The sequence below is a fragment of the Ascaphus truei genome, chromosome 4 (genome assembly GCF_040206685.1).
Source record: "Ascaphus truei isolate aAscTru1 chromosome 4, aAscTru1.hap1, whole genome shotgun sequence".
Classification (NCBI taxonomy): domain Eukaryota; kingdom Metazoa; phylum Chordata; class Amphibia; order Anura; family Ascaphidae; genus Ascaphus; species Ascaphus truei.
The window spans coordinates 370,038,127-370,064,128 of NC_134486.1; the positions used below are offsets into that span (position 1 = coordinate 370,038,127).

Here is a 26,002-nt window from a genome sequence, read left to right on the forward strand (position 1 = left end):
CATGTGTGTCGGTCAGTGTGTGCATGTGTGTCGGTCAGTGTGTGCATGTGTGTCGGTCAGTGTGTGCATGTGTGTCAGTCAGTGTGTCAGTCAGTGTGTGAGTGAGTGTGTCAGTCAATGTGTGTGTGTGTGTGTGTGTGTCAGTCAATATGTGTGTGTATGTGTGTGTGTCAGTCAATGTGTGTGTGTGTCAGTCAATGTGTGTTTGTGTGTGTCAGTGTATGTCTCTCTCTCTCTGTGTCGGTCAGTGAGTGTATGTGTGTCAGTCAGTGTGCGTGTGTATGTGTGTCAGTCAGTGTGCGTGTGTATATGTGTCAGTCAGTGTGCGTGTGTATGTGTCAGTCAGTGTGCGTGTGTATGTGTGTCAGTCAGTGTGCGTGTGTATGTGTGTCAGTCAGTGTGCGTGTGTATGTGTCAGTCAGTGTGCGTGTGTACGTGTGTCAGTCAGTGTGCGTGTGTATGTGTGTCAGTCAGTGTGCGTGTGTATGTGTCAGTCAGTGTGTGTGTGTGTGTGTGTCAGTCAGTGTGTGAGTGTGTGTGTCAATGTGTGTGTGTGTATCAGTCAGTGTGTGTGTGTGTCAGTCAGTGTGTGTGTGTGTCAGTCAGTCAGTGTGTATGTGTGTGTGTGTGTGTCAGTCAGTGTGTGTATGTGTGTCAGTGTATCTGTGTCTCTCTTTCTGTGTCCTGCCCCCTCCCTCCTGACTCCCCCCATCCCAGGCAGAGCTGCGGACCCGCGGCGGCTCTGTCTGAGTCTCTCCTCCCCCGCACCCCCACCGTGGAGACGTGGCCGCTGCCGGGCCCGGCGTATGTGAGGGGCAGATACCCTGATTGAGAGCCCCCCCTCGGCAGTGCTGCGTTGGAAGCGGCGCACTCAAACCCCCGCTTCCCGCGTTACCGGAGCAGTGAGAGGCGAGCCCCCACCCCCCACCCCCCGGGCTGTGCTCGTTCAATCGCGTGGATCGGGGAGGGATGGGGACAGCTGCATCTCCACTCTCGGCGCTGCTTCCGCTTCAGCCTCAGACGCTGCTACGAGGGGTGGGCGACTCTGCGCATGCGCTGCCTCGCATCAACGGATGCAGATAGCTTCCTGGCCTGCGGGACCCGGCGGTCAAATCTGCGCATGCGCCTCAACCTCCCATGTCTGTGTGGACGTGTGGGGGGAATGGCGGCTCTCCTCCGGCCCCGGCGGCGCTCAGTCAGCGGGACACATGGAAGGGGAAGCGTAGCTAGGGAGGAGAGGCTGAACAGCCGGAGGACTTGCGGGGCTTCCGCCATCTAACTACACCCACACCCGCAGCACCGGAAGCTCTGCGCCAGCCATATTTGTACACCCATGGCAGCGGACGTGTGGGGTTAACGGCGGCCGTTAGGAGCGGCGCCGGCGGCGATAGCGGGTGCGTGGGGGGAACGGTGGCCGTTAGCAGCGGCCGCATGTCACAGCAGGCATGTGGGGGGGAGGGATGGGGGAGCCGTGACGTCACTTCCGTTTCACATTTGTCCCCCATCTCTCCCATTTTACCCCATCAGAATAGGTGCCACTAAAGAAGTTTCACTTCAAAAAGGTTGGGAATCACTGACCTAGAATATTACCAGTATTTATTGTTCCTGTGTTTCACCATCATTTCTCTTATTTCACTTTTTTATTTTTCACCTTCCTCATCTCATATTGTGAATTGCCCATGCGCCCAGGAACACCCAACACCTCTTTGCCACAGACTGAGCAGTACGGCCATACGCAGTAGTGTATCCTGGATATGTAATCCTAATGCATTTCAAAGGTCAAAAGAATGCACAATAATATGACACAATTCATGTAACTAAAGCTGATAAAACTTGTTATATTTATTGTAATGAATGAAGGACCCAGAGATTTTCATCTGATTTTCATCTTCTATATGCACTCTTCAGTTAAATTACCTTGTCAGAATGGTCAATCAAAAGCCTACAGCGGAAATGATAAATATTCAAAACACTGTTCATTAAACTGCAATCAGAGAACGTGTGGTAACGATTTTTTTTTAGATCAATGCTCTACTTTAATAAATAAATTTAACATAGGTTTAGGGTGACCAGATTTTGAAAATGAAAAACCGGGACTCGTTTTTTTTTTTTACATAACAGTTTTTTTATTGTAGTACACTTATACTTTACTATCATTAGTCCTTGTTGTGTGATCTGATGTGATGACCTCACTAATCGAACAAAAAAAAACCCAGATGTGAATGATTCTGAACCCATTAACCAGTGTCAGGACGCCCCCTCTTCACAATTTCTAAAGCAGCAATCCCGCCTGGGATCTTACCTGATCCGCAGTCCCTCAAGGTACTATATTGGAGGGGAGGTTCCCTACCTGTCTTCCGATGTCTCCCGCGTGAAACTTGAGTCAGATCTGGAAGAAAGCAGGGTAGGTTACTTCGGTGTAGGTATACGGCAGTAAAGATAAGACATAGAGGGTGAGGGAGACAGGGAGGGAGAGAGAGGGAGACAGGGAGGGAGAGAGAGGGATACAGGGAGGGAGAGAGAGGGAGACAGGGAGAGAGAGAGAGAGAGACAGGGAGGGAGGGAGAGAGAGGGGGAGGGAGGGAAAGAGAGGGAGACAGGGAGAGAGAGGGAGACAGGGAGAGAGAGGGAGACAGGGAGAGAGAGGGAGACAGGGAGAAAGGGGGAGACAGGGAGGGAGAGAGAGAGAGAGAGACACACAGGGAGGGAGAGAGAGAGACAGGGAGGGAAGGAGAGAGAGACAGGGAGGGAGGGAGGGAGGGGGAGACAGAAGAGGGAGGGAGGGAGACAGAAGAGGGAGGGAGACAGGGGGGAGAGAGAGGGAGACAGGGGGAGAGAGAGAGGGAGACAGGGGGAGAGAGAGAGGGAGACAGGGGGAGAGAGAGGGAGACAGGGGGAGAGAGAGGGAGACAGGGGGAGAGAGAGGGAGACAGGGGGAGAGAGAGGGAGACAGGGGGAGAGAGAGAGGGAGACAGAGGGAGAGAGAGAGGGAGACAGAGGGAGAGAGAGAGGGAGACAGGGGGAGAGAGAGAGGGAGACAGGGGGAGAGAGAGAGGGAGACAGGGGGAGAGAGGGAGACAGGGGGAGAGAGAGGGAGACAGGGGGAGAGAGGGAGGGAGACGGGGAGAGAGAGAGGGAGACGGGGAGAGAGAGAGGGAGACAGGGGGAGAGAGAGAGGGAGACAGGGGGAGAGAGAGAGGGAGACAGGGAGGGAGAGAGAGGGAGACAGGGAGGGAGACAGGGAGGGAGAGAGAAAGAGACAGGGAGGGAGAGAGACGGAGACAGGGAGGGAGAGAGACGGAGACAGGGAGGGAGAGAGACGGAGACAGGGAGGGAGAGAGACGGAGACAGGGAGGGAGAGAGACGGAGACAGGGAGGGAGACAGGGAGGGAGGGAGATAGGGAGGGAGAGAGACGGAGAGAGGGAGGGAGAGGGACGGAGAGAGGGAGGGAGAGGGACGGAGAGAGGGAGACAGGGAGGGTGAGGGAGACACCCACCCACTGATACACACACCCACTGATACCCACTGATACACACACACACACACCCACACACTGACACACACCCACTGACACACACCCACTGATACACACCCACTGATACCCACACCCACTGATACCCACACCAACCCACTGACACACCCACTGATACACACACACACCCACTGATACACACACACACACACACTGATACACCCACACAAACACACCCACACACACCCACTGATACACACACCCACCCACTGATACACACACACCCACTGATACACCCACACCCACCCACTGATACACACACACACACACACACACACACACACACCGATACACACACACACACCGATACACACACACACCCACTGATATACACACTCCCACTGATATACACACTCCCACTGATATACACACTCACACACACCCACTGATACACACACACCCACACCCACTGATACACACACACACACACACACCCACTGATACACACACACACACTGATACACACACACAGATACACCCCGCCTCCCCCTGCACCGCCCGCCAGCCCCTGCACCGCCCGCGACCGCGCAGCCATCACTGCCTGCCCCCGAGCCCATCTCCCGGGGGCAAAGGTGGGAGCGCCGGGGGGCAAAGGTGGGAGCGCCGGGGGGCAAAGGTACAAGCACAAGGGGGCAAAGGTACGAGCACCGGGAGGCAAAGGGACGAGCGCCACGGGGCAAAGGTACGAGCGCCGGGGGGCAAAGGTACGAGCGCCGGGGGGCAAAGGTACGAGCGCCGGGGGGCAAAGGTACGAGCGCCGGGGGGCAAAGGTACGAGTGCCAGGGGGCAAAGGTACGAGCGGCGGGGGGGCAAAGGTACGAGCGGTGGGGGGCAAAGGTGCGAGCGCCGGGGGGGCAAAGGTGCGAGCGCTGGGGGGGCAAAGGTGCGAGCGCCGGGGGGGCAAAGGTGCGAGCGCCGGGGGGGCAAAGGCAGGCGCAACCCCGCTACCACCACCTATTACCCACCCTTGGCTGGGACCCGGGACAGAAGGGGGACACTCACCGCACACAGAGGAGCCAGGAGCGGGAAGGCAGTCACAGTCACGTGTGCTCTGTACAAAGCGGAAGCCCCGCCCCCAGCTTCCTCTGACATGCCTGCAACCAATCCCCTGCGGGCCGGCTGGCATTCTAAGTCCCACCCCCGGCATTCTCCTTCATTCAGTCCCATGCGGGCCGGCCGGCATTCTAAGTCCCACCCCCGGCATTCTCCTTCATTCAGTCCCCCCGGCAGCATTCACACACACATTGTACATAGAAAATACTTACCGGCCGCCGCATTCTCCTCACCGCCGCTGCCCCACAATACCGGGACCAGGGACAAAAACGGGACGGACTTAAAACCGGGACAGGACACAAAAAACCGGGACTGTCCCGGCAAAACCGGGACGAATGGTCACCCTACATAGGTTGAACTTGATAAACCTATGTCTTTTTTCAGCCTCATCTACTATGTAACTACAGTACTGTATGTAGCTAAATCTGTAGGTACCACAACATTTCCTGTAAAGAAAACTACTGTAATCTTACACAATATAAAGTTAATCATTTTGCAATAATTACATTGCTGAGAAGCACGGTGCTTTATTTATCACTGCATGTTTTCAGTCTCAAACATTTCATTCAAGCATACGAGTCTCAATAATGTGTCAATGTGATATTTAATTATCTACCGTATTTAAAAAGGTTTCACAACCTGTAAAGAATCCACTTCCTGCATAGAATATCGCACCTTTAACATCTCTGGAAAGCGGATATTCACTTAGCTTTTTATCTAGGTTGACGTAATTGGGTAGTAATGATGTATAACCATACCTGTGTAGGGAACTTTCAATAATGGGGTTATATAAACCATTATAGTCCATATTTACCCAGAGATGCTATACCCTCAGACACCTTCTGCCACTGGAAGACCCCGCACAGATCATTCAACTGAATGGGCCATTAAAGGGTCATATTCCCCAAGCAGTACTATTCCTTAACACCTTCCATGCCAGAAGGGGTCTTACAGACTACTCACTTGAATGGGCCATGATGTACTAGGCAGTGTCGGAAGGTGCCTGATGGAGTCGCACTACTCAGTGAATATAGTCTTAAGTCAACACCAGTTGTGTAATGGGATTGGGCATTTAGGAACTAGAATTTGGGAGGGACTCAGAAAATTATACACAATTATGGTTCTAATGTTGTGATTAATGCAGTCAATACTACAGGATGTTGTACTCACCCCTTGATAAAAAAAGGAATGGAATCAATGAATTTGGGTCAGAGCAAAACAAATAATCCTAAGATTGTATAACACAATACACCCCCACCCTTCTTCCCCATTATTGGCCAAGGTAGGTGGTGAAAAGTCACGGCACATTTAAAAATGAACCTCTGTTTGACCGCAAAACAACAACATCCAACATCAAACAGATGTATCTGGTATGTACAGTATTTTGTATGTGTACAAGAGTTAGGGAGAAGCCCATTGAGCTTAAGGCAGTTCAAAAGTTATGGGAGCCAGCAGTTCGAGGTGAAAAGAAAATAGCAAAAGGCAAACAAGAGGAAATGAGGAGAAATGAGAAAATGAAAAAGAAAACTAGGAGAGATTAGAGTGGTAGGAGATGATTCACAGGAGGCTCAAAAGGATTAGGCTAATAAAACAGAGAGGGAGAAAAATAATAAGGATTCAAGGTAGGTTTTGGAGAGTTAATAGTGAATAAAACATACAAGACTTAAAATGAAATGCTGAAAACAAAACTGGGACATAAAACGGTGCCTACTCCATATGACATTCAAATAGCTTTCTTCTCCAACTCTGGAAAATGTCAGGTTCATTCAAACACACGGGGCTACACCCTTCCCTAGCACGGAGACGATTGCTCGTGCAATGTTCCATACTAAATAAAGGCCAATCTGAGCATGATCAAATAGAGCAGGTTGTAGAAAATGGCAGTTAGAAAATCACATACAGTACAAGCATAAACATGTTATAAAAAGCACTAAACAAAGAAAAAATGAATAGACATGAGTGTAGCAAAACCTTTATGTATTTACTTAAACTTAAGTAGAGGGATATGTTAAGTTGACCTGACAATTTTGAAGGAGTACAGTAGCGGAGTGGTAATGTCACTGCCTTTGAAGTGCTGTACAGTAGGTGACGCCGGCTTGCATCTCTGTGTCACCTCTCCTTGGGCAAGTGATTTTATCTCCCTGTGCCTCCGGCACCAAAATTAGTTTAGAATGGCCGAGTCACACAGGGATAAGATGACTTGTCCCAGATGTAATGGGGCTGGTGCTGGTTACACGTCCCATTAACTGCAAATCTGGGCTTTTTCACTGTATATAGAAACAACCATCTGGAGAGGTTATATAATGCCAATCACAGCCCTTCTGCACCTAAAGCTGAAGTCATCGTCACATCAAATAATACCACCCTAATGAAAGCACTGGAAGCATCCATCACTAAAATCCACTACAGTATATGCTATACCATGCGTGGCCAACTTCAGTTCTCAAGAGCCACTGACAGGTCAGGTTTTAAGGCTATCCCTGCTTCAGCACAGGTGGTTCAATCATTGGATCAGTCGTTGACTGAGCCACCTTTACTGAAGCAGGGATATCTTTAAAACGTGACCTGTTGGTGGCCACTCCTGTGCTATACATATGTAGCCCCTTTTTCGCCCAGCCACTCTGTGTAGGTGGTGGTATTAGGCCACTAATGATGCAGATATATCTCACGGAAAATGTTCTCTCTGTGGCAGGTTCTGTGGGATAAGTGCTAGTGAGAATCTCAGGTTATCCCCAAACTTTACCACTTTATCAGGACTGTAGTGCTGCCAAGGTTGCACTTCTCTTTCAAGTGAAGCCCTAACCGGATCAGTGTACGTCTTCTAATAACTGCAGCATTCACATCCTAGTATAGCTGAACCCTGTTATAACGCGGTCCTCGGGGTCCACAGAATGAGACCGCTTTATATTCGGGATAACGTTATAAACAGACACTACCAGACACTGTCCTAGGAACTAGATAAAATAATATCTAGGATACTTGTTAACTTAATATCACAAGTCCCCACACTTTCTGAGGTATAACATATATTTGATAGAAACTCTGGCTAAATCATGTGATTCTTGTAGTGTGTGCTTCAGAAATGAAATAATAGGTATGGTGCGGAATACCACCAGCAACCCATCATGTAATTAAACATTACATCCACATTAATGCAGCCTGCAAGAAAGCTTGAGTTGCTGAATTCTGTCAATGGATATAGTTAATGACACAAATTACCTACAGATATATGTAGTGGTCAGAGGTGCATTGCCGAAACCGAATAATAATAATAGTTTGTTCTTGTATAGCGCTGCTAGTTTTACATAGCGCTTTACAGAGACATTTTGCAGACAGTCCCTGCCCCATGGTGCTTACAATCTATGTTTTTGGTGCCTGAGGCACAGGGAGTTAAAGTAACTTGCCCAAGGTCACAAGGAGCCGACACCGCGAATTGAACCAGGTTCCCCTGCTTCAAACTCAGTGCCAGTCAGTGTCTTTACTCACTGAGCCACTACTAATAAATGAGCATGGAGCTAGGGCACTATTGCCACTGCTACAGGAGTTGGAGTTCAGAATGGGCTGTTTATGGAGGTCTCCGTCTGGGCTTATATATCAATACAAACAAACAGTCTTTTATTGAACATTAGGAAGCTAACAGCAACTTCACTTGACAAGACTTCCTGGGTTTCCACGGATGGGCTTCACAGAAATTACAGTAGAGTGACCTTTGGTGCTGGTGGAAATATCTGCCTGTCCTGGCCATGTGCCAGGATCTCCATCCTATCCACGCCTTGCACTGAATAGTGATGGACTACAGTATATTACTTATACGCTACGCAAGTGATCAACCTCTGACTAGGATTCATCAGATGGTCCCAGGGGGCAGAAGCATCATTAACCCATCCTTTTCCAGATAGGGGGCCACATATACATTGTACATGTTTTTTACTAGTGGGGTCATTTGCCTTTACCATATATATTTTTTCCCAACAGAAAGCCACTTTAAATATAAAAAATGGGTCACTTAACAAATCTTAGACAATATTTGTGTTCTGTATTCTCTACATCATAGGATAACTTTCATAAAGAACTGCATACAGTACATACGTTCCAAATATATATTTTTACATGGGTTACTGCAGTGGTTCTCAAAAGATACTACAGTAAATCAATCTTACAGTACTCATTTTAAAAAATCACCCAGGATAGTTGTGAGCAACCTGTAGCCAAAAGAGGTTAATGTATACACATTATATTTATACTGTATTATGATTTCTCATTCAGTTTCTTTTACAATACAATGCTAGAGTATTTTCTTCCAATGACATCCCAGATAGTGACCATGACAGAGAAACACAAGTACAGTAGCACAGACCTGTTTTTAACTCAGGTGGTTAACTGCTGGACAAGGAACCATCACCCGTTGAACACGTATCTTTGCATCTTTTTTTGTTTCTTTCTTGTGTGCCCTTCTGTGTGAACTCATTGGACCCTCAACAGATGGAAGGGTATTTGTATGTTAAGTACTTAGGACAACCTGTTTTTTAATGCTAGCGCATTATAACTATTAACGGAGCCGTAACTTTGTGGAGCTAAAAGCATACAAAAAAGCTCTTGTCTAAACAACGACAACGCCAATTAATATATTGGTAGTATGCAAAAATACTTGCCCACTGTCAGAGAATAAATATTCCAAGTGTGTCATGTACACTTCCCAAAGTGGAACATTGTATCGTTGAGCCAGAGAGAGAGAGATCTTGTACACATTTTCTTCAAGTGTTCTAGATGAAAAAGAAAAAAAGACAACATTTAATCAAGTGGCATAGAAAGCTTCAAACCATTATATACAATGCTCAAACAGGAGGACAACATTAGAAAATAGGCACAATCATGGTCATCGAACCAATGAATTTCAGATGATGTTAGCGGTCCAACAGATTGTCTTCAATTTATTTGGTGATATAGAGCCGGAGAGCGCAAACTTTTTTTCCCTGCGCCCCCCACAGTCAGTCCCCCAGTTTGCGCACCGCTTATAGACAGGGCTGCAATGCACTGCAATAACACAGAATACTCATTCATTCATCTATAGTGCTGTGGTAATCCTAGCACGTTATATAATATCACCATACTGTGTAAGAAGCTTCTTACAGTATGTAGCAGAGTCCTCCTCCTTACCTCCGGTGAGGGGGTAACTGTTGGGTGGTCCGCTGGAGCTCCGCACGATCGGGAGTGTGGGGGCAGCCATGTTTGCAGGGCGCGCATGCGCAGAATCGGGAGTGCGGCTGCCATCTTGGAATGCCTCTGCATATACAGCAACGGGACTACATGTCCCAGAATCCTTAGGGGTATTCCAGGGGATTCTGGCAGTGAGAAGGACAGGATATCCTCTGCGTGCAGAGAGCATGCGAGTCATTCCTGACAGAGGAGTGAAGGAATAAGGTAGTGTCCAGGGAGCAGTGCTTCCTGGACTAGGCCCAGACCTTGCCCCTTAGGCCCCAGCTAGGCCCTTAGCCAATCTAAGTTCTGTGCTAGAGGGAAGGCCTCAGATAGGGACTCTTCCTCTTTAGTACTAGTGCTACGCCGGTGGACGGACGGCCACACGGCAAACTGTGGCCTGGGACCAGGCCATAGTATTCCTGGACACTTAGGTGAGACACTCCAGCTAAACCTCACCCCACGAGGTGGATCGGGACCCTTAGGAGGGGAATTGTTGTCGGAGGCCCCGCTGCGTGGGACCTACTCAAACGCACCTCTACACGCTGCACCTGGGTACTGCACCCAACGTGCACCAACATTCACAGGGGGTAGCGCTACCTCACATTTGGGTGGGATTGCTGGAACAGACACCAGGCGTTATTGGTGCCACCACACCCTCAGTACTTTGGGGATACCACTCAGTGTTTGGGGTCACGGCCTTATATTGTTGCGGCCTTTTAGTCTGTGTGTTATATATTGTGTACAGTAAAGCTCAGTTATATATGTTGGAGTGGTGTGTTGTTTATTACAGTGTGTTGGTCCCTGTGAGGGGTTATCCCGCCAACGCTGGGATCCTCATAGGTGGATGCACGCACAGAGATAGAGCTCACCCCAGGCTCCCAGAAGCGGAAGCTTAGGCCTCTTGTGAGTATACAGGTACAGCAGCACGCGTAGTTGCCCACATATTTCCTTTAGGCATGGGGAAAGGGGGTTACAAGTATAATGTTTATTACCTACAGAAATAGTTAAAGGTTACACATGTGGCTGAGGTCAATATTCACTAAAGGGTGCTCAGCTTTAGAACGACCTAACCCATTCCAATAAAGGGGAGTTTAGACACGCTAAAGCTTAGCACCTTTTAGCTAACATGGGCCTTAGTCTCGTAACTTTCACTCCAACTTTTTGTAGTTTGTCACATATATACATTACACCAGGGGAGCGCAAACGTTTCCTGTCTTCCTTGTCCCGCTCTCACACCCCCCACCCCACCACCTGGTAACCGCATCAAATGACGCTGCGCGGTCATGTGACGTCACATGACCCGCCGGGTCATTTGACGTGTGACGCCACATGGCCTCGCGGCGTCATGACGACGCGTCACAGCCGGCTGAATCCCGGTAAGGGAAGTGTTGCTGGGGCCTCACGCAGCCCCCCCCCCCCGACCCCCAGGCATTTCATTTAAATGTGTGGCGCAGAGTGCGGGGCCTCTGCAACCGCCCACACCCCATCAGCAAATTCTCCCGCCTCTCTGTTTGCGCACCCCTGCACTACACAATACAGAAACAGTGTTTAATACCAAGATAAGTTTTTCAATGTGTCGCTTTCAACATGGAATTATTTTTTATATCACACACACACAGAAAACGCTAATACGTCACATCAATATTTGAAACCGATATCCATTTCCTCTGTTGTACCTATCTATTTACATGACTGCCACATACTGCTTTCTATTTATATCACAAATGACATGAATAATTCTGAGAACCTGTATCCAGGATTGTGGAGAGAAGGAATCCTACGCAGAGGCAGACTTTTATACCTGAAAAGCAATATTCTGCTAGTCTTTTACGTCGATAATACAACTGTGCATATCTACGGCTGAGATTATACTATTAGCGCGATGGCGGTCGCATAACAAGCACAAATGGCATAATCCCTATGCGGCCGCAATTAGTGGGCGCGCACAGGACGGAGCGCGATGGTGCGACCGCGTTTTGAAAAGACAGAAAATGTTGTCTTTTCAAGCGCGGCCGCATGACGTCAGCGTCACGCGAGTGGTTCAGCCAATGAGGGCGAACTAGTTTCATGACGCGTCCGCCACGCCTCTCCAATCGCCTGCAGCTCAGTGCACACATCGCTGGGGCAAAATCATGCGCGAGGCTATGCGGTCAATGGCGCGTGCAAGTAAGCACTATAATCTTAGCCTACTGACTGCTGTAAAATAGCCAAAACACCAAGCTGCTACACCCCACTCAAGAGACGTATAATGCATTGCAGAGCATTGCGGTGTGTGCCCATCAGCAACAAAGAGTTTGAACTCGTCGTTTATCTCTGGCAGAAAAATATATGTGTCTTTGTAACTCCGCGACCTAAATATGCTACAGTGTTCCAACACGATCTTAAAGATCAGCATAAGGTCAGTAAAAATGTTTCTTATTTTGCCCTAAGAGAAATCGTGTGGGAGAAGATACATTTGCTTCAAATAACAACCAAGCCATTTCCAAGAAAATAAAAGGACCAGAACAACACAAACTATTGCACACATTAGAAACTAATGGTCTGAAAACGCTGGCATTTAAACGGTTTCTTTGGTGGTTGTTACGGAAAACAGACAAAAAAAAATATGGGGGAAAAAACGAAACACTGACTACTACATACAAAAATTTGAAATGTTTTAATGATGCTCTAGTAAATGTTATCTTAAGATCGCTAGTTAATAATTTGACTTATAACATTAAGATTTTGTAAACAACTTCTCAAATGTAGTTGAGAAAACACATTAAAATTAGGTTTTGAGTTTTATTTTCCTCCGCCGTTGGCCTGCATTCAACATAATTTAAGTACGGAGCTTCGTGGCCAGAAAATCGAGCTGGAGAAATGGGAGATGCTCAGCTCGGAAAAAGGGTGAGTGGGCCTGTGTGTGCACACGGCATCGCACAAACAAAACTAGTGCAAGGTAGTAAAACACGCCCACATTTGTTGAAAAAAAGTATCAATTTTTTTTAAGGCATTATTTCAAGCTTTAACAACATGACCCCATTTTAGAGACATTTTAATATTTCCAAAGAGGAAGGTCAAGTATGTTTGTAATTCAGTTACAAAATATTTAAAGGCCCTAAGGCAGGGGTTCTCAACTCCAGTCCTCAAGACCCCTTCCCCACCCAACAGGTCAGGTTTTCAGGATATCCCTGCATTAGCACAGGTGGAAGAATGAGCCACGGATTGAGCCACCTGTGCTGAAGCAGGGATATCCTTAAAATCTGACCTGTTGGTGGCCCATAAGGTCTGGATTTGGTCACCACTGATATACAGTGTAGTACAAGCTACTCTAATATAATGGCTTACTTGCGCTATTTATGCATGTCAGGTTTCATGAGCTGTGCACTAACTTGGGGGGGAAGAAAGTGTGCCCACACATTTGCTCTTTGGTCACATAAAACACCAAATTTAAGCAGTTGAGGTTTGCCTTTCTGAGCCCATTTAGCCTAAATATTAATAATAATAATCTAAACAAAATCCTATACACATGCCATAAGGTAAGACATTTATGGAATCAAATGCTTTATCTAGCTGCTGAAGTTCTTTAGAGGCTAATCAGTTTTTCAGACTATTTCATACACGAACATGCTCTCTAAAGATGAAACTAGATGATGATCTTAATTTGCTATGCAGGTGAAGAGATTACTGCTTTGTAATTGGAAATCAATTTCTATCCCATCCCCTTTGGGAGGCTATTTAACATTTGACTAGTTTGACTTTGGATGCATTTTCTCATTATAGGTGCAATACTGTCCTAAATCAACTTTCAGCTCAACACATTATACTGTATGAGTGGCTGATTACAAGTACTAAAACAAATGAAAATCTAGTGCCTTGTCTCATTCCTCCCTGTTCATTGGCTCACTCTCCCAAGCGATGTTAGTAGCATCATCAGGCTTGAATTAAAGATTCATATGGCAGTTGTGGTCGGCGCCAGGAATTAGGGATCATCAGAGGGAGTGAGACCTAACACTTAGAAAGTAAGTTTAGGAGAGATGCTCGTTACTTAGGTATGTAACCCTCACAGCTGTTCAGGGTGCTGGGTCGGTGCAGGCTGGGCATGGATATGCAGATCGAATAATGATGGGCGCCAGGAACTTTTAAAGTACAAACATGAGCTTTATTCACATCTGTTTATAATACTTGCCATACAAAAGACAGACTTCACTTCAGCCATTAACTGGCGGCAAACACTATGGTTACTCTGTGCTTCTCTGGATAGCTCTCACTCCTACGCTGGGGAGGTACTCATGCTGGTTTCCATTAGTATTGGTTAGATTGACAATCTCCTGCATAGCGTCAATAAGGACCTCTCTCAGGTGGGACCATGGTGGGTATATACACTGCTCTCTGGGATCAGTATCCTGTTACTGTGTACAGCAAGCATGTCAAACTCAAAGGCTAACACGGGCCAAATAAACAAGGTTTAAGTTTAGGTGGGCCGCTAAAACACAAAAACTTAAATTTTCATAGAAACGTAGGTTTATTTCGAAAAGTACAGTATAAAAAAAAAAAAGAACGATAAAATTTATGTTTTCTTCCTGACACTTGGCATCTCTGACTCTCTCTCCCTCCCTCTCCCTGACTCTCACTCTCTCTCTCTCTCTCTGACTCTCACTCTCTCTCTGACTCTCACTCTCTCTCTCACTCTCTCTCTGACTCACTCTGACTCTCACTCTCACTCTGACTCTCTCACTCTCTCTCTGACTTTCTCTCTCTCTCTCTGACTTTCTCTCTCTCTCTCTCTCTCTGACTTTCTCTCTGTCTCTCTCTCTCTCTCTCTCTGACTTTCTCTCTCTCTCTCTGACTTTCTCTCTCTCTCTGACTTTCTCTCTCTCTCTGACTTTCTCTCTCTCTCTGACTTTCTCTCTCTCTCTGACTTTCTCTCTCTCTCTGACTTTCTCTCTCTAACTCTCTCACTGATACGCACTCTCTCCCCCTGACACTCCCTCTCTCCCTCTCCCTGACACTCACTCTCTCCCTCTCCCTGACACTCACTCTCTCCCTCTCACTCCCTCCCTCTCCCTGACACTCACTCCCTCCCTCTCCCTGACACTCACTCCCTCCCTCTCCCTGACACTCACTCTCCCTCCCTCTCTGTGACTCTCCCTCCCTCTCTGTGACTCTCCCTCCCTCTCTGTGACTCTCCCTCCCTCTCTGTGACTCTCCCTCTCTGTGACTCTCCCTCCCTCTCTGTGACTCTCCCTCCCTCTCTGTGACTCTCCCTCCCTCTCTGTGACTCTCCCCCCCGTCTGTGACTCCCTCCTCTCTGTGACTCTCCCCCCTCTCTGTGACTCTCCCCCCTCTCTGTGACTCTCTCCCCCTCTCCCACACACACTCTCTCTCTCTCTCAGACACACACTCTCTCTCAGACACACACACTCTCTCTGACACACACACTCTCTCTCAGACACACTCCTCTCTCTCAGACACACTCTTCTCTCTCTCTCTGACACACTCTTCTCTCTCTCTCTGACACACTCTTCTCTCTCTCTCTGACACACTCTTCTCTCTCTCTCTGACACACTCTTCTCTCTCTCTCTGACACACTCTCTCTCTCTCTCTGACACACTCTCTCTCTCTGACACACTCTCTCTCTCTGACACACACACAGACACACACACAGACACACACACACAGACACACAGACACACACACAGACAGACAAACACAGACAGGAAATCGGAAAGGGGGAGGAAATCGGAGCAGGAGGGCAAGGGGGAAGCAATTGAAGGCAGGCATGGAGCAGAAGTCACCTGACTTCAAGCATGGAGCAGTAGTCACCTGACTTGCTCCATGCAGCAGGAAGAGGCGGGCAGCAGGAAGAGGCGGGCCTCACTATGCAAGCTCCGGGCTAAAAACACACTCTCAGACACACTCACTCTCTCTCTCCCTCTCAGACACTCTCTCTCTCTCTCAGACACACACTCTCTCTCTCTCAGACACACACTCTCTCTCTCTCAGACACACACACACACACACAGACACACAGACACACACACACACACACACACTCACTCAGACACACACACAGACACACACACACACACACACAGACACACACACACACACACACACACACAGACGCACAGACGCACACACACGCACACACACAGGAAATCGGAACGGGGGAGGAAATCGGAGCAGGAGGGCAAGGGGGAAGCAATTGAAGGCAGGCATGGAGCAGTAGTCACCTGACTTGCTCCATGCAGCAGGAAGAGGCGGGCCTCACTATGCAAGCTCCGGGCCCAAAAATCGATTATGCGTCTGAGGTACTACTCTGAGAACTCCTGCAAACATATGCTTACTCATTTTCCTGCAGGAGAACAATCTTGGGCCATTACTATGGGCGCTAATTATGTACAGCATGTTCCGTAACTGAAACCAATAAATGATGACAGGACATCCTTAATACACATAACTATACACTTAAACCTATATACATGACTCACGGTGAGGCCCTCTACCTGAACTTAGAGGAACCTGCTTCTAGAACATTGGGTGGAGCTATATACATTCTTCTATCTCCTTATAGTGACATCACTGGTCACAAGACATCCTACATCACATGGTGGCAACACCATAGTGATTCCATCCGGTAACCCAATAGGGCCTTTAGCCACTTACACTAATTAGTAGTCTCCAGAGGGGGACTACAAATATTATGTATGCTACATTTCATTTATTTGAAGGCATTTATCTAATGTATAGCTTCTATGACATTACTAAAACTGTTTCTTCATGCTAAATTAAGGTTGAACAATTTTTCTAATGTGGGACCCAAACCTATACGTTGGATACAACCATTTCAAGTAACGGTGAATATGCTAGTACTATTGTCGGATGTCCCTGCATTACTGAGGAAAGATTGCTGTAGTACTCCTAATACTGAGCAAGCCAAACATTTCTAGAGCACTGCAACTATCACTGTACATACAGTAGTTGCATACAAAACAGGTTTGCTGAAAGATTCACAAAAGTGCACGATCTATTTAACAATTTGGCCCATATTTATTAAGTAGTGTTATTTCATAGGACAACGTCTGCGGCTGGAAGACACCTTAAAGCCTATTTAAGTGAATGGGCCGTATGGTCTCTTATGCTGCAGTAAGTGTTTTATGGACTAGAACCACTTGCCAAATATGGCCCATAGTCAGAACCGGCTCTTTGAAAAAAAATCAAAATCAACGTCAAAAAAGGAAGGTGCCACTGAGAAATAACTTGTACTGTAACTTTCTGTTCTATGTACAGTGATAATAAAACCTCACCCAAGTTCACTGGGAATGTAACGCTCACAAACCACGTGGTTCACAGTACCGTATAAAATGCATGTGTATGTTGAACAGCAGTGCATCAGCTTTTACAGTAAACAAGCTACTTTATCACTGATCCTAACAAACAACAGGTGGTGTCTGATTTCCATAGCCACAAATGGATATTATTTAATATATTCAAAATTGGTCACAGAGTTGAGACAGCTAACGTTAACTGAAGGGATGAAAATGACAGCTTACTCTGCATGCATTCTTGATGAGTGCCTTTGCCCTAACTTGACGTGTTTGAAGATGCTGGTTGCCTGACTTGGCCGCTAAAGCAATACCATGCATATAAAAAGGTCACCTACCCTCCACAAAGCTGATTGAAATAAAAATGCTCTCTTCTTCTGTTTAGTAAAAGCTTTGCGGGGAAAATGTGATTATGTATTCAGGTTGCTACGCAGAGAGAAGGAAAGGAATGAAACCCCTGCTGCCTTTCCGAGCGTTAACATGTCACCAGATATTGCAGTATGTTGATTTTTAGCAAAAACTTTAGGAAAAGTTCTTTAAAAACACATCAGCATTTTCTTTTTAAGTTACATTCATCAAAAAGGTAGGTTGAGTGCTTCCATTAAATGTCTTTATTTAGAAACCATGACACACTAGAAAGCGGCATTTAAGGACAACAAGGATTTCTCTCGTCATTCAAAATATCTTAAGACTTGAGCATCCTTTCTATATAATAAGGGAGTGTCTGTCTGTCAATCACACTCCGTATCTGCTGTAACAGGGGTGGGCAAGTCCGATCCCCAAGGACCACCGACAGGTCAGTGTGACAGGGTGAATGAACGTCACCAGCCATATACCTGGCAAACCTATGTTTAGGCTTGCAGTGCAGCAGTGACGAGGTTAAGTTTCAGTTGAGAAGGGCTGCTTAATTAGTCTGACCCCAGCTGCATAATCAAGGTGTTTTAAAAACCCCAGGCTGTACACACATGCAAGCTAGCTGGTCAGGAGACAGGACTGAAATACTGAAGAGATTACTGCTATAAGGTCTGTGTTTCAAAGTACATGTGTGATAACTGTCTGTGTCCTGCATGCTAAAGAGAAGCTGCCTTGTTTTCTATGCTGAAGAGAAGCTGCCTTGTTTTCTATGCTGAAGAGAAGCAATTTTGTTTTTGTCTGCTGAAGAGAAGCTATTTTGTTTTTTTGTGTGCTGTATGTTTTTAAGGCTCAATAAATAAGCCTTATCAAGAGAATCCGCGTGTGTGGTTGCAGGTACCCTGCAACAGTCAAGTTTTAAGGATATCCTTTATTCAGAACAGGTGGTTCAGTCAAAGACTTAGCCACATGTGCTGAAGCAGGGATATCCTTAAACCTGACCTGTTGGCAGCCCTTTGGGATTGGAGTTGCCCATCCCTGCCCTACAACCTTTTTTGCTACCCCGTCATGTTATACATCGTTGGAAAGCTCTCTGCAAATACTCTCTAGGACAACTGTTCCGATCTTTTCAAAAAGCTTACCCCAAAGTTTCGCCCAAACTGTTTTAATCTCCACTCTATCATCGGGCTGTGTTAATTCCACTGCCCCCCTCCGGACATTTTACAAATTATAGTACTTCAACGGTTACTACTCTGAACAGGCACCTAATTATTTAATTACACAAAACTACAAGCTGTTTGTCCGAAATTCGGATCACTTGGGATTCAATTACAATACAGCCCACGCATCCACGCAGGCAGAGCTGGACACATTTTGTTGCCATGATCTTTATTGTGGAATGTGCATGAATTGCATGACTGCTGTAATGGGATACGGAGCCTGCTGTGCATACTCTGCTCCCACACGAGTGGGAAGGTAAAAAAAGAGTGTGCAAGTTCTATGGGCTACATGAAGGTAAGGTAAGGACACAAAGGAAGGACACAGATGAGATACAGTGAAGTGGCAGTAAAGTGCATAGAGTACAGGGAAAGAGAACTTAATGGTATAGGCAAAGAGGGTATATAGGACATGGAATATTGAGAAAGAAAGCAACAATTGAGACGCAGCGACCTCTATTCAATATGCTGTGAAGTGGCTTCCCTGTGCTGGAGCACATTTTAGCCCCATGCATTTGAATTTGACAAGGCAATATTAAAACAAAGATTGAATAGTGAGAGAGGACGAGGGCCACACACGGACAGGATAGAGTCCTCAAACGCTGCACAAAGAAAAGAACCAGCATTAAAAGCGAAGGGAACGGAGGTGTTTTATTAGAGACTTACACGCTGCTGCAATTAAGTTTGTCATACTGTACGTTTCAAATTAAACAACAGACAAAATCCTGCCTATTAGATTACATGTAGGTTTAATAAATACATTCCATAATACATTGAGCCTTTATTCTGTCTGTCCCTTTTCACCTGATTATTTTGACTACAGGACAACAATAAAGGAGGCAGACAGTAAAAAGATATTGAAAACAAATGGCTGTAAAGACATAACTTGGGTAGGAGACTTGGGCGATAATTCTACACTGTTGAAAGTGGCCAATCACACCCCCCTCCCCCTGCCCGCACCCCGCTGAGTAATTGGTTTATTACTTTAGTCTCTATTTAATGATCACTGAGCTGTGGGATGCGATCAGCAGTTTTGCTCGGTTTTTGCTAGACAGAAGTGACCAGCATGTGGGTTTTCATCAGTAGATATATGTGGGGCTTTGAGACCTCGCATGCCTTAACTAGTCTTGCTTTAAGATGTGCAAAACCTATTAGGTTGAATGAACAGAGTGTATCTTTCTAGAATTTCAATTGTACTTTTACTCTGTATCTTAATGCTATGAGAAACAGAGGGAGACGGCATTGCATACCAATTCATTGCACAAAACCCCTTGCACTGAAAAGTCTAATTAAAAGCATATAAAACACTATAAAAATGATTCATGGTAGTCTCAAAGTTCAGCAGCATGCCATAATTGGCTCTTTCACACTTTGTTGTTCTCAGAGAGCAGGGATGACAAAAGCACATTATTGCACCATACAAACCCCATTATTTACTTGATAAAAATTCAGTGCTGTTTCACATCTTAGCAAAGGGGCAAAGTATACAAGATTAATTCAAAGACATTGCAGGCTAACCAGTTGGATTCTCACTGCATACACAGCAATTGATTTTTTTTTGAAGATTTTACTTTTGTGTGTTTTACTTTATTTCTCAAAATTATGCATAGAAGTTTATGGGGGAAATTCACTATGCTCTGATAACTCTGCATTGAGCTACGATGCCCCTTAAGACAAGGCATTAGCCATAAACGGTTTATCAAGCACCGATACTCCTTACAGGAGATAAGGGGATTTTAGTGTATGTACTATGAATGAACTTGACCCACTGTACCAGCAGTGGCCAACTCCAGCCCTCAAGCGCTACCAACAGGTCAGGTTTTCCGAATCCCTGCTTCAGCACAGATGGCCCAATGAGTGGCTCAGCCTTCGACTGTGCTGAAGCTGGGATATCTTGAAAACTGACCTGTTGGTAGCTGTTGACTACCCCTGCACCATACCATACAGATCTAGCACGTCACATTGGACCTGCAGATTATGCAATTTATACTGTACTGTGGTAACTTTGAGAAGTCACAGTCATTATTCACCAGCACTCAAAGTATAAAGCTGCATTAATTAAGGAGACTATAGAAAAGATATTGCATAGCAAGCAACATGTTAATGTATCCGCACTGGACAGCAATGTCTCTGGCTATACAGGCCTCCACCTGCCACACACCCCATGGGATATTCATTCCTACTGTACAGAAGGATTCAAATGCTCCATACATAGTACTACACTAATAATAACTACTTCACATAGCGCTTTTCTCCCAAAGAAATGCAAAGCGCTTCAGAACTACAATCCAGTGCGTGGGACACAGCACATAGGAATTATTACAGTCCCTGCCCCGATGAGTTTACAATCTGACTCTGGCGCCTGAGGCACAGGGCGATGGAGTGAGTTGCCCAATGTCACAAGACCTGTAGTACAAGGATGAACAGGAGGAAAAACGCAGGGCATTTTATTACAAATCGTGCTAGATCACCATGATCAATATTTGTAATAGTATCCGTCAGTTTTCTATTTGAGAAATATTGATAGAAACACATAATGCAGAGATTGTATACCTCTTCTGACTTGCAGTATAGCTGCTTCAGCACTCTTCCCCGCTTGCTCCATTCATCTTGCATAATGGGAGATCATTTACAATTGTAAATAAAGGAATAACATGGCTGAGGGGTTTCACTGTAACTCCAAAGTACACTGTGCTCGGTGGGACTGGGGTTCTAGAATCAGAACTGTTCGTTTACGAATAGCCCACGATCAGTAGCAAAATGAAATACAAAATGCATTGCCCAGCGAGGCCTTCTAATGCTGCTTTCCTATTCAAGGCCACAGTGCAAATACATTATTATGTACCAAGATGTTCAGCTAATCTAGCAAGCTAATTGGTATAACTTCACGTGCTCTGAGCGAGCATCTGAGAGGTGCTGCCATTTCACTCTCTCTTTCCTTTGGAAGATAGATTTTGTTTTCTGGCTCACAAGAAGAACATCTTTTGTTAATGCATTGCCAGATAACAGCATTGAGATGTGACTAAGAAAAAAGGGTGGTGTGAATAGCGCTAAACAATATATAAATTATACAAACACAATGTGAAAAATTATAAAGGACGGCTGCCAGGATTGTTATTTCAGCATTGAGATGTGGCAGCGTATCACAGCATTTCCCTTTACTTTCAGCAGTGATGATGAAATACCGTAGTCCGCATCCAGTTTGCTTCTGGTTTATTGGGTGAATAGATTACAGACTCTTCCTGTTAAGTTTCCGTTACAAATGTTTTAGGTTCAAATGAGCGCTACGCAGCTGTTTGAAAACCATGCTCCCTGGCAGCAAAAGTGTTACATTACAAAGGGTTAATACATGGCAATCATTCGTTGTCTGAGTTTAAGAGCAGATATTTCATGGCCTTTACATGCCTGAATGACTTATTCCCCAGTGACACACACAAAAAAAAAAGGAAGAGGTACAGATGTAGCAACCCTTGCGTTTGCGTTACTGTGGCCGTTGAGATTAACGCTTCGGAGAGACCCATCCAGTGGCGTGGCATGGACCCCCCCTCCCCCCCTCTGCAGCAAAATCACGGCAGACACTGTCCCCAACACTGCAGACTTTTGCTTTTATTTCATCCAGAGTGCTGGCTGGGGACAGCAAGCCTGACTACATCTGTACATATTGGAGGCGAAAGTTAACAATGTGTCAACACTAGAACCCAGATGACTGCACTCAAAGTGTAGTATGTAATAACCATATTAGTCAGGGTATACAATATCCCACTGTAGGAGTTAATTAACTCCCTTAAATTGACACATCAGAGTGAGTATTGTTCTCACATATAAAATGTTATTTTTTTTTTGTTATTTCAATAAATCACAGCGACGTCGTTTAAAAGTATATACACATAACAAAATAGTTTAAAAATCCCCAGGTAGGGCGGCTCGAGGTGGATATAGCTAACTATATTATATTATTAGAAATATCACTCTAGTCCTTATACTCTAATAATTCAGAAAACCTCCTAATTTATGAGTGGGGTATAATTATATCTGGATATCTTGAGTACCACCTATATAAACAAGTGCTACTACAAGTGATAGCACTGTTAAAATTGGTGCAGCTTACATATTCCCAATTTGAAATATATACACTAAAAAGGTTAAGGAAGCAGGAAAAGTGACCCCCGTGTGAGTTGTTACTGTGAGATAGTGGTACAGTGTGAAGGTTATGTTTGAAAGCCGTCTCTGGGATCTGCAGCCGCTCACTCAAATAGGGTAGTGAAATAACCTCAATAACCTTCTCAATGCAACAACCTTGAGCAAGTGAACCCCTTTAAATACAAAGAGGGGGCTGTGTAAATAGCCCAAAAGAGAGGCGCTAAAAAGGGTCGCTAAGAATGACAGATCAAATTCTTCCCAAGAAGACTCATAAACCACATGTACTGTATGTCATGCTGCCTGTTTCACCGCTTCATCGCATACTCTACCTACAGTATGAAGCGTAAATTATCCATCGGGACTGTTTCCGAAATGTTTATAGGATACATTAGTAGACAAGTTTCATGCCATTGATTGTCACGTATATTACTACTGTGAAGCGCTACAGTATGTATATTAATGGCGCTATATAAAGACATGCATACATTGATAAGTAGGCCCATATTTATGAGGTGGTGCTACTCCATAGGACGACTTCTGGCGGAATAGGACATTTGGTCACGCGTCGTTTTGCCGCAGCCGATCCACTGCTGGAACTCCCGCCGCCGGCTACTTCGAAGGTAAGTTTTATTATTGGTTGGGGTGGGGGGATAATGTAAGATTTTTTGTGGTTAGGCTATGGGTTTTTTTTAAGGGGGAAAGGCTTAGGGTAGGGTGTTTTTAGGGTAGGAGATTTAAGGGTAAGGGGATTTAGTTCAGGGGGTTTACTTACCTTAGCAACCGGCAACAAAGTGGTCGGAGGCAGAAGCTTCCGGCGGCGGAGAGTGTCGCGGCGAAGCACTGGCGGCCACTTGGTCGCAGCAAAACAGCTGCGACTAAATGCCCTAGACCGCACTTCTGGCCCATCCACTGTGTCTTATGGAAAAGAACAAAATAAACCATTTCGGAAAAAAATAAAAATCCATGGCCCCCCCGTACTGTATTAGGTATCCAAATGACTGTCATTGACCAAGAGAGTCAACTGGAAGTTATGAGAAACACGCTCTATTTCATTATACTGGGGTTCATGAGCCTACAAACACATTGCAAAGCAGGTGTTGAAGACCCCTTTTGCAGGGAAGGGGTTAAAGTTTGAGTTTTTATGCCCCTTTTCCCCCCTTTTTTTACTTCTCTTCCCACTTTATTTCTAAGATCCCGTTGCACAAAGCTTCCAAGGGATTGTACTAAATGGCTAACTACAGCAAACAGACGGCGAAGAAAGTCCTTGCAAGGCAGCTTTATACGCGGTCACACGTTAAGTTAAGGTGGGTACAGAGCGTACACATTTCCTGTAGTGGTTTTCAGAGTGGATGGGCTGAAATATGCAGGGTACAGCAGATTTGCAGAATAAAATTGTTAAGGGAATAAGTGACAAATAGACGATTGTATAGGCCCGGAGTTGCCAACTCCATTCCCCAAGGGCCACCAATAGGTCAGGTTTTAAGGCTATCCCTGCTTCAGCACAGGCAGCTCAATCGACTGAGCCACTGATTGAGCCACCTGTGCTGAAGCAGGGATATCCTTAAAATCTGACCTGTTGGTGGCCCTCGGGGAATGGAGTTGGCCACCCCATGTATAGGTTCATGCTACCCAAAAAATTACCCTGCGGATTAGGTTTTATATAAAAATAAGTATAGGCCGATTACTTACTCTGTAAGTCCAAGTATTGTTTCCCTCTTGTACTGGTTGTCTGTTGCAAACCTCTGCACATCCACGCCTTTGCCAAGACCTTGGAGAAGCTGAGCTTGAGTGAAGTCCACCAGTTGTTCATTATAATAGTGCAATTGCTCAATCAAGGTAACCAATTCTTCAGGCCAGTCGGTGTTGGCATAATCAGAGACGTGTTTTGTGACCATCTTTATTAGCACATTGGGGTCAGCCTAAGAAAATACAATGTGGATTACAAACAAATATATGTACCAATAACTTTTCAAACCAGCACAAATCACTACTGAAAATGTACTACAGAAGAGATAAAAATATTCAGTATTTATGAGAATAAAAAAAAAAAAAGATTGTGTGTCATATAAACTCTAATCAACTCGTCCACACGGCTTTCAGAATTAAAAGGTCATCCATGTTTAGCCTCCAACGTTACAGCAAAAATACAGCAGGCAATCAGTGCTCTGAACTGCATAACTCAAACCACACTGACCCATCACTCAGTACCTTACATGATAAAAATGCACCAATGAGTAAACAGAGGGATTAACATATTAATCATACAGGGGAAATGCCAAAAGTTTAAATTCAGATATTATGGGTGTAAGAGGTTAAAATATATGCAATGCTGTGGGAGACTACTAGTCTGCTTAAAACATAGTATAACAGCCTTGGTGTGAGAAATCATATTAAATACAGAAGAGTGAAAGAAGAATAGCCCGGTTCAATAAGATAATATTAGTATAGAGACAGCGGAGTGTGGGTTACGATTGCTGAAGGGGCTATGGAAGCTTCACCTAGGGATGTTTCTAGTTTTGAAGACATGCAGAGAAGGTGCATAGCAAATGGTGTTTGTAACATCATTTATTCAACCTACAAAGCACAGCTGAAGTTAAAAAGAGAAGCCTTTCACATGTCAAGATAACCCTAGAGCAGGGGAGGCCAACTCCAGTCTTCAAGGGCCACCAACAGGTCAGGTTTCAAAGACATCCCTGCTTCAGTATTGGTATCTCAGTTGTTGACCTTCTACACTAAAAGTCCCCTGGAGTGCCGGCTCTTCACTTTCTTGTATGATAACACTAGAGACCACCACGTTTTGTAAAGCTGGCGTATTGCGCTGTGTTCGAGTTTTAAATACCTCAGATCTACTGAGAACTTGCGCTCTAGGTGTGAAGTAATCAGAACTGGGACACGAGGGAGAGTTTAGTGAGTGCAGAGCTTAATAAAAGATTTGTAGAATAGAGACATTTTCTGGGGGGGGGGGGGGAACTAGAAACAAACAAAAATATCTATAGTACTAAACCAATACTGAGAAATACCTCCATTTTAATAACCAATATTAGAACATATCCAGCGTAGAGAGCTTAAAATACATGCAGCTATTGTACATACTATTATTATCCAGGAAAAATACATGTTTGAGCTTAAAACTGTAATGTACAAGAGACTGCGGTGGACAAGTGTGACGTGCTGCAAAAAGCAAATTTGTTCTTGCTGCAGA

General features: G+C 45.5%; 1 protein-coding gene and 1 long non-coding RNA gene across 3 annotated transcripts in view; one reads left to right on the forward strand and one right to left on the reverse strand.

Moving 5' to 3' along the window:
- NBAS (NBAS subunit of NRZ tethering complex) overlaps positions 1 to 26,002 on the reverse strand; it is a 682,881-nt gene that overhangs the window by 303,330 nt on the left and 353,549 nt on the right. For both annotated transcript variants that reach the window (XM_075598387.1, XM_075598386.1), the window contains exons 41-42: positions 24,490 to 24,719; positions 9,239 to 9,349 (exon numbers count right to left, since the gene is read on the reverse strand). In XM_075598387.1, the coding sequence (XP_075454502.1) occupies positions 9,239 to 9,349; positions 24,490 to 24,719 (341 nt within the window). The remainder of the gene's footprint in view (positions 1 to 9,238; positions 9,350 to 24,489; positions 24,720 to 26,002) is intronic.
- On the forward strand, positions 18,846 to 24,104 carry LOC142492165 (uncharacterized). Its single transcript, XR_012800788.1, has 3 exons — positions 18,846 to 18,963; positions 23,330 to 23,420; positions 23,992 to 24,104. It is a non-coding gene; the product is annotated as an uncharacterized LOC142492165 (long non-coding RNA).